The 18,266-nt window shown below is 44.5% G+C and overlaps 1 protein-coding gene across 2 annotated transcripts in view; it reads right to left on the reverse strand.

The window, feature by feature from the left end:
- Window positions 1-18,266, reverse strand: part of LOC126243305 (E3 SUMO-protein ligase ZBED1) — a 57,691-nt gene that overhangs the window by 16,097 nt on the left and 23,328 nt on the right. For both annotated transcript variants that reach the window (XM_049948154.1, XM_049948153.1), the window contains exon 2: window positions 6,454-6,585. In XM_049948154.1, the coding sequence (XP_049804111.1) occupies window positions 6,454-6,585 (132 nt within the window). The remainder of the gene's footprint in view (window positions 1-6,453; window positions 6,586-18,266) is intronic.

Below are 18,266 nucleotides of genomic sequence, written 5' to 3' on the forward strand. Positions count from 1 at the left end.
GGGAGGGGGGAGGGGGAGGTGGAGGGGGAGTGAGTGAGTGGCCTTACTTCTGCTGTAGCTTGACTGAGTCTTTTCTAAAAGAGGAGTGGTTGTCTTTTACACCCTGTCCAGGAGCTTCCATGAGTGGAAACACAAGAAATAGAGACACACATAGTACAAGTGTTTAAAATGACAAAGAATTACATAACAATTTGAAGCTCTGATGCAGCTGCATACTGCCATTCTTTACTGTTTAGCAATTCAAACTATCCACAGTGCCAAGCAACACATAAATGAAGCTACAAAAGTAAATCTGGAAAACACTAAAAGTATGGAATAACTTACAGTTATGGAAATTACTAAAGCATCACCTTGTACCAAGCACTGCGTGTACCTCCATCCACACTGATGGGGAAAAAAAGTACACACTTTTAGACGTTTCCATTTCACTCAAGATTTATTGTTGCAACAGTGCGTATGGAGTGCATGAAATGACTACATTTACAGATCACTAGCACAAGCAATTCTGAGGGACCAGGTACCCATGCCAAAATACCCATATTAGTATGGGGTGTAGCCTCCACAGGAGACAATGCAGGCACTGACTCTGCCATCAAGTTGATCATACAGATGACAAATACTGTCCTGGTATATGATATACCATGCATGTTTGACCTGTTCACACAGACCTATAAAGCTGTTGGTTGACGATTAGCACAAACCACTTTTCGTCCCATCATATCCTACATGTGCTTGACTGGAGACAAGTCTGGAGATTGTTGTGTTGGGGAAGATGCTGCACATCTTGCAGAACACATTGAGTTCCAAGGGCAGCGTATGGGTGAGGATTATCCCGTTGGAACAGCACGTCACCTTCCTATTGCAAGAATGGAAAAAGAACGGGTCTAACAACATTCTGCACATACAGAGCACTAGTTAGCTTCCCCTCCAGAAACACCAAAGGTGAACGAGAGTTGCAGCATATCACATCTCAGACTATTAGGCCTGGGATGGGCCCAACGTGTCTTGGACCAATGCACTCTTATTAGACAGTGCTCACCAGGTGTACATTGTATGTGCAAATGACCGTCAACTGCATGCAGGCAGAATCTGCTTTCAAGTTGAAGACCATGGTGTGCCATTTCATCTTCCATGTGATCCTCTGATGGCACCAGCTGAGTCGTGCATATTGATGCTGTGCAGTGAGTGAAGACAGGCTAGAGGTGTGCACGCTTGTAGTCCCACTACAAATAACTGGTTTGCAACAGTATGTGTTGAAATGTCTGGACTTCCATGCTTTCTTATCTGGGCTGTGGTAGTTGTACAATCTGTCCATTGTTGTCCTTACAATACGGTGATCCTGGGGGGTGTCTGTGCCGCATGGACATCCAGAACATTTTCTATGGGTGTGAAAATGTTCACATGGCCACTGATACCAGGATCATTGCACAAATGATGCAGCACATCCAACTTGTGTGGTAATTCTCCGAAAGGACCATCCTGCCACTTGGAAGGACAAGTACGAGTATGTCTCTGTGGTATGGTTGCCTGTTTACTTCTCACCTTTGCACCACACTGAGCCTTCAGGTAGTGAACATTCCCTATTAAAGGGTAGACATAGATTCACTCTGGTAGCTATTTTACTATGCTATCTGTTGGAAGGTTATGTTGAAACCATTATCAGTACATCTGCCAGGAGACATAAGCCGTCATTGGATCAAAATCAATGTCATCTTTCCATGTGTACTGAATTCCTTATTTTTCTGGCATTATAGTGTATTAGTTCAACCCATAACAAAATTACTCTGTCAGAATGGCATTTTTATTAATTTGTGCCCCAAAATGAGGCCTCCTCCGACTGCTGCAATATTCTAAGTGGGCCCTATTTTCATCTTTAACATACTTCTTTGTAAAGTTGTTCACAGACTTGTGAATAATGCTGCTGTACAGCTTTTCCTTTGCACTCATCATAGAGCAAATACCCATACATTTGATAACTACTTCCCATGCACAAAATTTGGATTCTGTTTGTTACTTATTCCCATCTCACTCTCTTCTCAGAGCTGTTTGCTACCCCCCCCCCCCCCCCCTCTGCTGCTGATGAGGAGGAGGAGATTAGTGTTTAACGTCCCATCGACAATGGGGTCATTATAGTTGGAGCATAAGCTTGGAATAGGGAACAGTGGGGAAGGAAAACAACTGTGCCCTTTCAATGGAATCATCCCAGCATTTGCCTGAAGCAATTTAGGGAAATCACAGAAAACCTACAGACACTTGTTTGAACTGTTGTCCTCCTGAATGTGTGTCCAGTGTGCTAACCGCTGCGCCACCTCGGTCGTTAGCTGTATAAGGTAATGATGACAATGAAAATTCTGTGCGTGTTTTGAGTCCCAGTTCAACACAAAATTTTCACTGTCATCATTCCCTTACACAGCTGATGGTTGGTTGTATTCACAACTGCAAATACATTTCACACAATTTTAACACACAATCTTAAATGGTGTCACGGACTTTAAATTACTGTTTCTGAAGACACTCACTGCAAGTTACAAAACACAAAACTGTCTATTTATACCCATTATTAGTCAGACAATGTCGACAGGTCAGCTTATTTATGTGGATTTAGTGTTGGTGGAAGTAAAGCTATGATGGCAGGTTCTGAATTTTGCTTGGATATCTGTCAGAAGAGCACCTTCTCATGAAAGACACATGCCCCAGTTTGGAATCCTGATCTGCCACACAATTTTAATCAGACAGGAGGTTTTGATGTTAATTTGTTCAGAGTGTTTTGTGTTCTGTTGCGTTGGTGAAACAGGTTTGTGACCCAGTACAACATATGCCATAATGTGTGATCATTGAAATATGACAAGCAAGAACTGTTAATAAAGTCAGAGAATGAACTTTTCACTTATAAAAAGAGCAGTTTGCGTTATATTTACCTGCCTCAATGTGTATGCAACAGTGCAGGATACACTCATACCAACATTGTTCTAAGAATTGCTTCCATATTTTTCACAATAGCTGCTCAATTAAGTTGAGGGGGGGGGGGGGGGGCAAGAAGGAGGAAGTTATGAGTTGTTCCGCTGGCATAGCGCACATTCAGTACTGGATAATTTTGTTGGCAATGTTGGGATATACTTGACTGTAGTGCAGGCACCAGGCAAATGGATGGAGTTCAAGAGCCTTCTTTAGATGTGTTAGGCCACGATGTTTGACAATATGTAATAACTTCCAGCATATATGGCATGGATCCTCTGTGTTAACAAAACATCACACTTACATTCCTCACAAATCAAACAAATAGGGCCATTTATGATGTTGACAAACCAAGGTGCTTCCAGACTGTGGTTGCATATTTTCTTTTGGGGTTAGAATAATGTTTGCTTTCAGAGTCAAAATAATGAAGTCTGTTTCATTTAATAGTAAGCCCCACTATACTGTACTACATATTACCGAAGCTCTTAAGAAAACCTCTGTTGTACTTGCTTCTGGTAATCTCAATAGCCACCAATTACCAATGTATCAGTTATGAATGGCATCCAGACATTATGTCACCATATTTAACCAGAAATATACACAGAGCTATGATCTAACAATCATATGACAGCCAGACAAGCCTCTACTGTTGTCAGTAACGCTGGATTAGTAGCTGACAATGGAAGTCTTACTCTTTCTCCAATTGACTGCAAGGTTTATTGTGTGATAAAGTTTCTTAATGCACAAAACATAGTGCTCATCGAAATTCATTGTCCCTTGTGAAGAGGTATGGGCTGAAAGTTGGGAGCAAGCCAAAGGTACGGCACTGGTGTAGGTAATTTTCCAAAGGTTGTCAAAGCTGGGCCATGGAAAACCATTTTTCATCAGAGTTGGTGTGGCAGCAAATTACTGAGAAAGGTCACTCCATGAAAATGATCTCGACAGTCATTTTCCTCTGATATCATGATCCTTGTAGCATAAGAGATAACTGACCATGTATAATCTCATCACATAGGTTAAAATTATCTCAGCTGTTTCATTAAAAGAATTCATACGATTTTGTATACTATGTATTATATTTCACGCTAAAATGTGTTTAAAAAAATTAATGTGTTACAATTGATTTATGTACTAACAATTAAAATTATTCTTCTTTTACAAATATTTGAAATTACAAAATTTGTGGTGTACTTAAAATTCACATTATTAATTGCACAATCAAATGCTAATTATTAAATTTGTTTCTGGATTTATTTATGAAATAATGATATAATTTGGTAAAGATTATTCTCCTGTTGAGAAAGTTTGTAAACTCTTTGGAAATTGTGAGTACTGCAGAATGTAAGGAGTGGTGGGCATGCCTGTGATGGAAATGCATGTATTCAGCTAAATTTGTCAACAACAATGTAACTGACGGTTTTTTGAATGTGGAAATTGTAAAGTCAGTGTGATTTAGAATAATTGGATAAAATAAAAATATTTTGAGAAGGAAAATTGCTACTCACCATATAGCAGAGATGCTGAGTCGTAGATAGACACAACAAAAAGATTTTCACACTTAAAGCTTTGGGCCAATGGCCTTTGTAAAAACACACACACACACACACACACACACACACACACACACACACACACACACACACAAAACCACGCAACTCAGGCAAGTGTGTGTGTGTGTGTGTGTGTGTGTGTGTGTGTGTGTTGTTGTTGTTGTTGTTGTTGTTGACAAAGGCCATTGGCTGAAAGCTTCACGTGTGAAAATCTCCGCTATATGGTAAGTGGCAACTTTCCTTCTCAGAATATTGTTACATTCCATCCTAGAGTTTTCCATTGTTGGATAAAATAAAAAGATATCCATAGCAGCAGACAACTCTTCAACAGTTATTTTGTCACCACGAACCTAAGAAATCAAAATTTTCAGCTGCCAGAAAGTACTCCTCGACAAGACTTTGAGCCATTGACAACAACAACAACGAGATAATCAAGATTTTGTAATCTTACTCCTCTCGTGATTCTCAAAAGTTGTGCAAAGAATGATAACTTTAATGGCGATGTGTGGGAGGGTAAGATTACAAATTGCTGTTCAAGTATGCCAAGTGGGTGCCGAAAAACCCTGACACCAAAACTGAAAATGAATCACTTGGGAGAAGAACGGACATTTCCGGAGTGGTTCTATGAAGGTAGCGAATTCTCCCACAGGATTATCACAGACAACGAGACACAGGTCATTCACTTTATGCCAGAAATCAGGCATCAGTAGACACATTGGCAAGCATCACTCGACACACTGGCTTCACAATGGATGTCTGGTCAAGAAAAAGTTCAAACAGACTGTGCTGACATGGAAAGTAGTGTGCATGGTGTTCTATGACAGGAAGGGCATTCTGTTTATTAACTATCTACCAAGAGGTGAAACAGTAAATTCCGATTTACTGGGAAACACTGTGGAAATTGCAACAGGCCATTCAAAATAAGTGACATGGAATGCTCAGTGCAGGTGTTCTGCTGATCCATATCAATTCTCATCCACAAATGGCTTTGCATGCAACAAGTGCTTAGAAGTAGTTCAGCTGGAAGATGTTTGATCATCCACTGTACAGTCCTCATCTTGTTCCCAAAAGTTTTCATCTTCTCTCATACCCCAATAAATTTCTTTCCTCCAGTCAGCATTTTCAAGATGACTGTCACACACTGGTTCCACTTCCAGGCAGTGCACTTCTATGACACAGGAATGCAAAAGTTGGATCCCCATATGACAAGTGTCTCAATTCTGAAGGTGATTATCTCTAAAAACAGGCTTAAACATTGCTGTATGCGTTGCCAATAAACCAAAATTAATGATTCATCCCAGTAGACATTGAATGCCTTTTCATATGTATCCAGCACCATAGGTCTGTCTTTCTACAATAAAGACAATCATGTTGATAATGATCTTATTACTCTGGTAGTCAGAGTTTCTGGATTGCTTTGTTTTGATTTTGAAGGATGGTTCTCCTGCAGAGTTTCAACTGATAACATGAAGTTAAGTATGGAAAGTCATATTCACCACGAGCCTGCAGCAAAAATTTGTAAACTTTCATCTCAGATTTCTGAAGAGGGGGAAAGTTAGCCACAGGTTGCTCACTACAAAGTGCTCCCATTTTCCAGCACAGAATGTTTACAAACAGTGCTTTGTTGTGACACATTCCTATTTTTCTGCTGTGAATCCTGTGTGGACTTAGTCATCTCATGAAACAACCGCTCACAACTACAAGTGCAAAAGGGAGGGGGACAAAAAAAGATCAGTGCCACTATTCACTGACTTGGCATCATGTCTAGGTAACCATTTTCAATATTTATCACTAACACTATTTATCGTATAGTATTGTTCTAGGAAAAAATTGAAGTCGGGAGAGTAGAACAGGGAAAAATAGGTAACAATATCAATGTAGTAACAAAGGCCATTAGTTTAAAATGCCATTACATTCAGGCACGCAGTTCATGCTAGTTATATATTACCTGCATCATTTGTTCTTGTATCCTAAGTGTGGCGGCTGCATTAGCATTTCTATTAATCGAGGCAATAATAGCTCGACATTTGTTGAGGACTGCTGCAACTTCTGGTTGCTCGAAACACGAAGTTGTACAGAGCTGAAAGAAAGAAATAAATCATACTGAGAGGAGAGAATAGGCTCTTGCTTCACAATAGTATCTAGCGCCATATTCGTAAGTCGAAGGCAACTTATGCGAATAACAGTAACACATAGAAATCTGATATTATAACTCTAAAACCAATATAAATATTCTTCTACATCTTTTCCAGTTTTTTTATTCCACTTGGCAACAAGTCATCCCATTAGACCTTACAACACGTTGACTATTTTTTATATTTACTACAGCTAACTTTTGAAATGCAACACAGCTGCTACTACAACATTTTTCATAACATTTCACAAAAACAAAATAAAGTAAGAAACACCTGTCAAATGAAATGTGGGTCTATTTACGATATACTTGCACAGACAGAAAGGAAATGAGTTGTGTGAAAGCATTAGGAAGAGTGAAATTGCTAGTCATATGCACAATGGATGGTAAAATATTGGCCGTAGTGTGTGTTGCGTATTTTGTACTTGATTTGTGCTAGTATCCATACGATTAGCTATGAAGCCCCAAGACCCAATAAATTAACAGTACAGGGGACAGAAAGGGGGATACAGTAAATATAGAGCTCTTTCCTTATTTTTTGCTGCTGAAAGAAATGGCTCAAATTATAATGAATCCCACAGTTTTGTCAAAGATTACATACATACAGTAGTTCCTCCATTTATGTGTTTTGATTTTTCTTAACCTTTTTTTATGGCTGGTTTACATACCTCTTCATTTTCTGATTGTAATGCACACTTTTTGCTGGATTTAATTTATTCAAAAAGCAGCTATGGACAAACAAGATTTCAAAAAACTAGTATGAGTTTATTTTTGAGTTTCAGAGGAAATCTTTTTTATAATTTTATAGCACATTGTGAAACCATGGTGCCTTTTCACAAATTGCAGCTGCATGCTCCATTCCTTTTTGGGATCATCCAGTATTGTGCTGAGTCTTTGCAAGGGAAGAAAGGGAGTAGGGAGATAATATTTGTATACCATTTACAATTGGGGTAAAAGGGATATTCTGATAACACAGCAGCAAGTTAATAATAAATCCTGTACATGTGACTACAGGGCCATTCCATGAAAAGTGAACCCTAATAAGTTAAACTTGAAATTTTGTTTACAGTTAACAAACTGTATTCTTTTGATAGAGAAAATGTTCCTCTTTTATAGAATGTATGAAATTTGGTTGGCAATACTGTAAGGAGGCACAGGACGGGTGGCCAAGCATGGCAGACAAACGACGTGCGAACCTGCTGAGAAGAAATTCACGTTGGTACGACAGTGATAGTGTGGCAGCTTCTGCAGATAGACTCTCAAATGGGCTAGTGTTAAGGGCGCCAGTGGCCAAATGGATGCCACAGAGGTGCACTGCATTGAGACGGCATAAGATGGACGGACATGCAGACGTATAAATGAAACACCCATAGTCTAGTTTCAAATGGACGAGGGCCAGTACAAATGGAGGAGGGTGGTACAATCAGCTCCCCAGGAAGTACCACTGAGGACACGGAGGACACTGAGGGACCAGGCACAGCAGGCAGCCAGGTAAGACATGTGGGAGGCCCTAGAAAGTTTCCCGTAAAGCATGAGCCCCAGGAATTTCATAGTTTCAACGAACAGAAGAGCTACAAGCCCTAGATATAAATCTTTACATCTTGGGCTTGTTGCTCTTCTTTTCGAGAAGAAATTCATACAAATGGTTTTGTCAGTGGGAAAGCAAAAGCCATTGTCAATGCTCCATAAGTAAAGATGATTGTGACAATGCTGAAGACACTGCTCAAGGTGACAAGTCTGTGAACAACTGAAATAGATGGCAAAATCGTTAATAAAAAGGGAGCTGGCAGGAGACAGATAGGGTTAATAGCCATAGCAAAGAGGACGATGCTCAGGACAGAACCTTGAGGCACACCGCTTCCCTGGATAAAGGTGTCCAACAGGGCAGAACCCACACATACCTTGAAACCTTCATCTTTTAAAAATTCCTGAAGGAAATGGGGCAGGTGGCCTCAGGAGCCCTACATGTAGAGACTACAGAGGATACCAGTCCTCCAGCAGATGTCATGGGCTTTCTTCAAATCAAAAAAACACTGTCACAATCTGGTATTTCTGCAGAAAACCATTCATGACATGGGTTGACAAAGTGATGAGATGGTCAGCTGCAGAACAGCGTGCTCAAAATCCACACTGTGAAGTGGCTAGTAAATTGCGAGACTCGAGCCACCATACCAGCTGGGTGCGAATCACACGTTCCATCACCTTGCAAATGCAGCTGGTGAGAGAAATGGGGCAGTAACTATAAGGAAGGTGTTTGTCTTTACCAGTCTTAGGTATGGGTATGACACTGGCTTCAAGCTAGCATCTGGGAAATGTGCCCTATGCCCAGATGTGATTGAATGTATGAAGGAGAAAGTGCTTGCTCAAAAGAGAAAGGTGCTGCAACATCTAAATGTGAACACTGTCCGGCCCTGGTACGGAGGACTCGGATGAAGGGAGAGCATGATCTAGCTCCCTCATTTTGAGAAGAAAAGGGTATCGCTTGAGCCACCTCTACTCATTACTGATGGAGGAAGGTTGGGTGATGGCTGGAGCTCGAAATCTCTGCGTAATAGTGGCCCAAGGTGTTGGAGATAGCAACAGGGTCCACTATGACATCATCTGCTACAGTCAGGCTGGAAATTGGGGAATGGACCGTGGTTCCAGAGAGCCATTAGAGGTTGTCCCACACAATGGAAGAGATAGTGGAACTGTTAAAAGAACTAGTAAATGAAATCCAGCTAGCTTTTTTGCTATCCCAAAGAATGCAACGACACTGCGCACGTAACTGTTTATAACGATTGCAGTTTACCATCATAGGATGATAGTTAAGAATGCGGAGAGCACGTCCCCGTGTGCGAATTGTGTCACGGCATGCCTCAGTGTACCAAAGGACCGGGACATGGTGCGGTTAAGATGAAGTGCAAGGAATGGAACGTCCTGCGGCAGTAAGAATAATGTTGGTAAGGTATTCGACCTAGTCATCTCAAGAAGTGTTGTTCGCTGAAGGTTGCCAGGGAGAGTAAAGCCGCCAGTCAGCCTTAGAAAGATGCCATTTGTGTGTGCACATATGTGGGGTAGGAGTCAGGAAATGGACAGCACATGGGAAATGGTCACTCGAGTATGTATCAGAGAGAACAGACACTTGATATGACGGATATGTGGGGGCAGTACAGAAAGAGAAGTCCAAATGGGAATAGGTGTTCATGGAGTCTGCAAGGAATGTGCTCCAGTGTTAAGGCAGATGAGGTTGAGTTGATTGAGATGGTCAGCAAAGGGGACACCTCTGATAGGTTCTGGGAGAGCCCCACGTGCTCTGGTGCGCATTAAAGTCACTGAGCAGCAAAAATGGGGTGAGGGACTTGCCCAATAAGCTGGAGGAAGTCTTCCCTGGTGACACCAAATGACAGAGTGATGTAAATGGTACCAAGAGAAACGGGGAAGTGAGGAAGGGAAATGCAGACCGCAACAGCGTGCAGCTGGGTGGTCGGGAGATGGTGTGACTATGAATGTCATCCTATATGAGCAGCATGACTCCCCCATGAGATAGAATGCCATCCTTGGGGAGAAGGTCAAAGCAGACCAGAAAGAAATACAAGAGGTCAAAGCGGAGGTGAGCACACAATTTTGTTTCCTGGAGATAGAGAACAAGTGGAGCAATAATTCCTCCCTGTTGGATCTAAGGCCGTGAACGTCCCATTGAAGGAGAATCATGATGAGGAGAGAGGAGAGAGGAGGAGGAGGAGGAGGAGGAGGAGGAAAAAAATGAAGGAGTATATGAAGACAGTAACTGTTCTCGAAAGAACAGAATACTGTTGATGACCGTGCATCTTTTCCCTGGAATAAATGATGACTAACTGAAACCCACAGCTGTCGACAGGTGTTGTTGATATACCTCGCTGTGGACAGCTGAAAATGTGTGCCCTGACCGGGACTCGAACCCAGGATCTCCTGCTCACATGGCAGACGCTCTATCCATCTGAGCCACCGAGGACACAGATGAATAGTGCGACTGCAGGGACTTATCCCTTGCACGCTTCCCGTGAGAATCACATTCCCAACTGTCCACAATTCTACATATGTAATGTATGTTATAGACATTTGCCCATTCACTCATTACTCACGCATGCTTTGGCGATTCCCGTAAGAGTTTGGGCAACCTGTGCGCATTTGCTTTTTCAGGGAAAAGCTGCATGGTCATCAACAGTATTCTGTTCTTTCAAGAACAGTTACTGTGTTCATATATATAGTTTAAGGGTACCCAGCCATTGACCTTCGTCTGTGCGAAGTGTCACCTCAGTGGCTGCTGACTGCCAACCTTCAAAGACACTCTGCTGCAGGGTGCAGAGGCTAGAGGATCCTGCTCCATGAGATCTGCAGAGGCATCAGCATACTCCCTCTATCAGTCTCCCGAGTTCAGAGCAGAAAAACGACTGGTGGTGCGCACTGATGGCATGGAGGTCGGCCGTATGAGAGTATCACACGGCAACACCATTGAAGAGGATCTCCGAGTTGGCAAAGGAGGAGACTGTTTCCCCCTGTTGGATTTCTTGGGAGTCTTTGCAGTTGGCAGATGACGATTCAGATGTCTGCTGGCTGGAGGGATGTAGAAAGTCTTCGTGGGATTATTCCTTTATGGTCCACTTTGACTTTCTCCCCAAGGACGGCATTCCATCTCATGGGGGAGTCATGCTGCTCATACGGGATGACATTCATAGTCACACCAAAAATTTGGTGGCTTGCTGGACAGCTGGAGGAGGAGGAGGAGACGAGGAGGCTACCATGACGGTGGGTGATTTTAGAACTGGGGTGCTGAATTTGAGGCAGCACGTCTGCATGGCCATGTCCTTCGTGGAGTGAGATGTAGCGAGAACAGTACTGTAAGAACCAGATGGTAAGTGGCAGGATTTGCAACTAGCCAACAACTTGTGATCCACAGGGTAAGGCGCTTTTTCCTTCACCCGGATCACCTCGATGGCCTGCTCATCGAGATACAAAGGAAAATCTTGGGAGGAGGCTGCATAGTCACCATTGCAACTGATACAGCAGGGAGAAGGAGGCGGACAATCACCCTCGTGAGCATCCCTACCACACGTTACACATTTGGCTGTGTGTCGACGGGACATTTAAGTGTGGTTGTAACGATGACTGGTATTAGCACATTGGGTTCAGAATGTATGGTCGGACTGTGATAACTTCATACTGCTTTGAACCTTGATGGAAGCACTACTCTATCAAACATGAGAAAAAGAGTGTGTTTGGGCACTAAAGATGCATCTACCTTTTTCATCAATTGATGGACTGCAATGACACCCTGATCAGAGAGGTAAGTTTGGATTTCTCCCTCGGTCAGACCATCGAACAGTCTAGTGTAAATAACACAATGCAAAGAATTCAGCATTTGATGGGCCTCGACACGAACAGGATAGCCATGAAGGAGTGAAGCTGCAAGCAGTTGTTGTGCTTAAAAATCAGAAGCGCCACTGCATAAACGAGAGCAAGATTTCACAGGGCTGGCAGCTGCATCAACATCTTTCTGAATAATAAACGGATTTACTGTGGCAAAGGACTGACCGTCTTCAGTATGTGAGACCACGAGGAACTGTGATGCAGCTGGGAGAGTCTTTGAATCATTAGCCTCATTCGATTTACATTTAGTAGATGTAGACTTTGAAAAACATAAGTGGCCCATTGCGAGAAAATCCCCCATGATTGCCAGTGTCTCCGATAGTGGGCGCCTTCCAACTGGGGACCTCCCTCTCAAAAGGCGGGAAGGGGTGGGGGTGGGGGGCGCGCTCACCCGCCTTAGGTGATTGTTCACACCTCAAGTCACACCTCCCAAACACCTGACAGAAGGACTAACTGGCAATGGCATTTTGGGAAGGTAAAAGCTAAGACAATTACCTCTACCTGAGCAGGGCTGGGAATTACATGTTACCCAGTCACTGTTATTCATCAGACATGTGGGCCAACCTTCAGGAGTGCACATGGAAGAAGAAGAAGAAAAAGATGAGCCTCAAATGCCAAAGTGGAGGAAGGATAAGAAAAGGGGAATGAAGAAAGAAAAAGAACGAAAAAACAGTGGAGGGACTGTTCTGATGGCAGGCTACTGAAAATGCAGAACACATTTACAAAAAATCTCAGACATGTTCCCCAAGAGAGGGGAAAAAAATAGCAACAGGATATGGAAGTGAAAAGATGCTGCAAAGGCTGGGGCCCCTTGATAACTAAGCACGAACCCACCAAAGAGGGGTGAACCCTGTGGGGGGCATGATAATGTGAAAACCAAATGTCCAAGGAGATATATGTATATAACTTTTGCAGAAGCCTATCCAATTCTCAAAAATGAACATACAGTCATCAAAATTGGAAACTGAAATTTTTTTTCGCTTCCAAGAAGGGCTCATCAGCAGTAGAATCAACTTTTTGAAAAATCTATATGGTGATGTAGGTTAAGATCCCAGGTATCACATGCCGCAGCCATTCACCTTGGTGGGCCCTCATTTGTGAGTAATGGGGAAAAAAACCAGAATTTTATGAGAGATACTCAATATTGTTAAAAAGATGCATTATACGGTATGGTTGCATGGTATAATGGATAGGACTACTGCTTTGCATGCAGCAGGTTGTGGGTTCGAACCTTGTTAGGAGCAGTAACTTCTTTTTTTAATATTTAAATCTTTATCGATATTACTTCGATCATTATTTTTATTCAATTAATTGGTTTAAATGTATTTTTTTAAATTTCTTTACCTTTGTCACATCATCTTAATCACCAAACACTTAAATGGACAAAAGGGCACAAAAAAAAAAAAAACCACAGAAATGCAAGAAACAGGTAGAAGAGATTAAAACAACAAAACAAATTACCACAGCTGGCGGACCATGAGAATAGAAAGGAAAAGCCAGTCACTCCACAACACATTAAAACCTTCACCCTAAAAGCACTAGGGTGGAGGGCACAGAGGGGCAAAGGACACGCGCTAAAACTTACATCAAATGATAAAACCCACCCTCACAAATAAAATGTAAAACTACATCAGCCGATGAGGTGTTGTCAGATAAAATTAGTGGCAACAAGTCCAGTAACCAAAGATTTCGTCACAGGGCAGTCAAAGTGGGACAGTGCACCAGAATATGGGCCACTCTCAATCAGGCGCCGCATCGACACAGAGGTGGGTCTTCACGGCGCAGGCTGTAGCTGTGGGTCGCCCAAGCATGGCCAATGCGGAGAGGCCCGCATGGAGGACTGCCAGACATTCATAGTCTCCTTAATGGCGCACAGTTTGTTGTGCGTACTGAGACTATGCCATTCCGTCTCCCAAAGCCAAAAAACCTGGTGGCATAAACATGAACATAGGTCAGGTATTGGAATGCTGATCTCCATAAGTGGTTTCCGTGTAGCCTGTTTGGCCAGCCTGTTCATTGCCTGGGATTCCGACGTGTCCTGGGGGCCATCCAAACACCACTGAATGACCGGTCCGTTCGAGGGCACAGATGGACTCCTGAATGGTCGCTACCAAAGGATGATGAGGGTAGCATTGGTCGATAGCTTGTAGTCTGTTCAAGGAGTCAGTACACAGAAGAAACGACTCTCCAGGGCATGAACAGATGTGCTCAAGTGCACGAGATACAGCCATCAGCTCGGCAGTGAAAACACTGCAACCATCGGGCAAGGAATTCTGTTCCATATGTCCTCCATGGACATACGCGAAGCCGATATGACCATCAGCTATCGAGCTGTTGGTGTAAACCACTTCATGGTTTTGGTACATGTCAAGAATCGAGAGGAAGTGACAGCCGAGAGCCGCAGGGTCAACTGAGTCCTTTGGGCCATGTGAAAGGTCCAAAAGAAGCCACGGCCTAGGTGTACATCATGGAGCTGTACGCGAATGGACCTCGAGTATAGGCGGTAAAGACAAGGACTCCAGTTCAGATAGAAGGGATTGGACGCGAACTGCAATTATAAGCCCTGACCTGGGCCGCCGATGCAGGAGACGAAACGCCGTGGGTAGGAAAAGGAGATGGTAATTCAGATGCGCAGGGAGAACTACAAACGTGTGCAACATACATGAAGAGCAGTTGCGGATCCCTGACCTGCAATTGAGGGACTCCAGCCTCCAACAGGACATTGGTCACCAGACTCGTCCTAAAAGCTCCCATCGCTACTCGAACGCCACAGTGGTGCACTGGGTCGAGTAAACGCAATGCTGAGGGCGTCACCAAACCATAAATCAGACTACCATAGTCAAGGCAGGATTGAACAAGGGCTCTGTAGAGCTGCAGCGGCGTAGAGCGATCTGCACCCCAGTTGGTGTTGCTCACGTAGTGGAGGGCATTGAGGTGCTGCCAGCACTTCCGCTTAAGCTGACAAAGGTGAGGAAGCCAAGTCAATTGGGTGCTGAAAACCGGTCCTAAGAATCGATATGTCTCCACTGCAGTGAGGGGATCATGAGTAACGTAAAGTTCTGGTTCCGGATGAACAGTATGACGCCAGCAGAAGGGCATAACACATGACTTTGCAGTCAAAAACTGGAAGCCATGGGCTAGAGCCCATGACTGCGCCTTCTAGATGGCTCCCTGCAAGTGCCGCTCAACAACACCAGAACTGGTGGAGCAGTATAAAATGCAGAAGTTGTCTGCATACACAGATAGTGAGATGGACGGCCCTAGAGCTGCTGCTACAACTGTTAATGGCCAGTAAAAATAGTGATACACTCACTACAGAGACCTGTGGATCACCATTCTCCTGGATATGGGGGAGGAGGGGGGGGGGACTACTACGGGAGGAACCAACTTGCACGTGGAAAGTATGGAGCAACAGGAAATTCTGAATAAAAATCATGAGCGGGCTTCAGAGATCCCACCCGTATTATGTGGCAAGGCAACAAGGTGTTGGCATCTGGAAAAGGCTGTTCGAATGGCAGACACAAGATTATCGGTGGTAGAGCAACCCAGGTGGAAACCGTCCTGGCACGGAGCCAGTAGGCCATGTCACTCCAGGATGCAACCCAACTGCCGTCACACCATACGTTCCTACAGCTTACAAACAATGTTGGTGAGGCTGATGGGCCAATAGCTACCCACATCAAGCAGGTTTTTACCAGGTTTGAGCACCGGAACGATAGTGCTCTCCCGCCATTGCAATGGAAAGACGCTGTCACACCAGTGCTGGTTGAGATCGCAAGGAGACGTCGCTTGTAGTCAGATGAGAGATGTTTAATCATCTGACTGTGGATCCGATCCGGCCAAGGAGCTGTGTCAGGGCAATGTGCAAGGGCATGAGGAGCTTCCACTCTGTAAATGGCATGTTATAGGATTCACTGTGGCATGTAGTGAAGGAGAGGACTTTCCTTTCCATCTGCCGTTTGAGGGTGCGAGAGGCTGGAGGGTAGTTGTCCAACACAGAGGCTCGAGCATAGTGCTCAGCAAAGTGCTCTGCAATAGTGTTTGTGTCGGTAGCTAACACGCCATTTATGTTAGCACCAGGAACATCTGTTAGGTGTCTGGTACCCAAAAACTCATTTGATTTTTGCCCAGACTTGAAAAGGGATGTATGGCAACCAATGGTCAAGACTTATCTCTCCCAACACTCCTTTTTCCGTCTTCCAATAAGCTGGCGAGCCATTTAAAGGCTGTTAGGTGCTCCAGGAAAGGGTGCCGCTTATGCCGCTGTAGAGCTTGGCGATGCTCTTTAATTGCCCTCAGCGACTTCTGGTGACCACCAAGGGACTGTTTTTCATCGGGGGTACCCTAAAGAGCAAGGGATTGTGTTTTCTGCTGCAGAAATGATTGTGATGGTCACTTGCTCAACAATCACATCAATGTTACCATGTGGGGGAGAGTCAATGGTGACATCAGAGGTAAATGTTTCCCTGTCCCCTTGTTTAAAGCCCATCTGGGCAGGCTTCCATGGACCTGATCCCGGGGCAGTGACAGGAAGATTGGGAAGTGGTCATTACCACACAGGTCGCCATGTGCTCTCCAGTGGATAGATGGGAGAAGGCCAGGACTGCAAAACCGAGAGATCAATGGCCAAATATGTGCCAAGTGCGGAGGGCAGGGATCTGCATTGCTGGGAACCAGCTTTCCTGGAGGGCAATGCAGACAGCAGGTGTAATGCTTAACAGCTGCCATAGCTCAGCCAGGTGTGGAAGAAACCGCCGCAATTCCATTGGAAGATGACATCATCGTGAGTCTGGGAAGGCATGGAACATTCAATGATGCAGTTTACACCTCCGAACAGTCTATATCAGTTGTGTCTGAGGGTCCGGTGAGATCCAGGTCCTCAGCGGACGCCGGACTCTCCACCCCCATCCTCAGACACAGAGCTTGTAGGTAGCGGTGATGTGGGTGCCACTGCAAGTTTCTTGTTCTTGGGGGTCTTCTTTTCCAATTTCTCTCGCTGTTCCTTGGGTTTCCCTGGCTGGGAGGACTTCACTGAATCAGTCTCTGGGACTGAGTATGAGTGTGAAGCCCTACGACCAGCTGCTTTTTGGCTCTTCAGCCACTGGCAGGTGCCATCTTTCTCAATAGTAGGAACCTGGGAAGGGAGTGACCCAAGGGACCCCTTCCTAGCGAGAGAAGCTGAAGAAGCCTTACAGTTCTCTGGCTCAGAAGCGGGGACTGAAATTCCCGATGGTTGGGGGGGGGGGGGGGGGGTGTTGCTCCCAAAGTAGGTGGTGCGGAAGCAACAGGGAGGGAAGTCCCCCCCACCCCATCCCCCAATCCCCCACCATCAAGGCGGCACATGTAGTCTCCCGGTTCTAACAGGCGACAGGAATTTGAGGAACTGATGGGGTGACAACTGTTCCCATAGCGGCGGCATATGAGGTGGTCATAACCACAGGATGTAGGCACTCAAATTTCCTCTTAGCCGCAGTGTAAGTCAGTCAGTCCAGGGTCTTATATTCCATAATTTTCCTCTTTTTCTGTAAAATCCTGCAGTCTGGCGAGCAAGGTGAATGATGCTCTCCACAGATGACACAGGTAGGTGGCGGGACACATGGAGTATTGGTGTGCGATGGACATCGACAATCTCGACAGGTGGGGCTAGAAGTACAACAGGAAGACATATGGCCAAACTTCCAGCACTTACAGTACTGCATTGGGGGAGGGATATTTGGCTTGACGTCACAGCGGTACACTATCACTTTGACCTTCTCAGGCAATGTGTCACCCTTGAAGGCCAAGATGAAGGCACTGATGGCAACCTGGTTATCCCTCGGACCCCGATGGACGCGCTGGATGAAATGAACACCTCACCGCTCTAAATTGGTGCGCAGCTCGTCATCAGACTGCAAAAGGAGGTCCCTGTGGAATATAATACCCTGGACCATATTTAAGCTCTTATGTGGTGTGTTGGTAACAGAAACATTCCCCAACTTGCCACAAAAGAGTAATTCCTGTGACTGGGCAGAGGATGCTGTTTTTATCCGAACTGACCCAGAGCATATTTTGGACAAGCCCTCCAACTCCTCAAACTTGTCCTCCAAATGCTCCACCAAAAACTGAGGCTTCGTGGACATGAAAGATTCCCCATCAACTCTTGTACATACGAGGTACCAGGGCGAATAAACTTCGCTGTCATCCTTAGCCTGAAGTTCCTCCCATGGTGTGGCCAGGGAGGGGAACGACTGGGGGTCATA

The sequence above is a fragment of the Schistocerca nitens genome, chromosome 1 (assembly GCF_023898315.1).
Source record: "Schistocerca nitens isolate TAMUIC-IGC-003100 chromosome 1, iqSchNite1.1, whole genome shotgun sequence".
In the NCBI taxonomy this organism is placed as follows: domain Eukaryota; kingdom Metazoa; phylum Arthropoda; class Insecta; order Orthoptera; family Acrididae; genus Schistocerca; species Schistocerca nitens.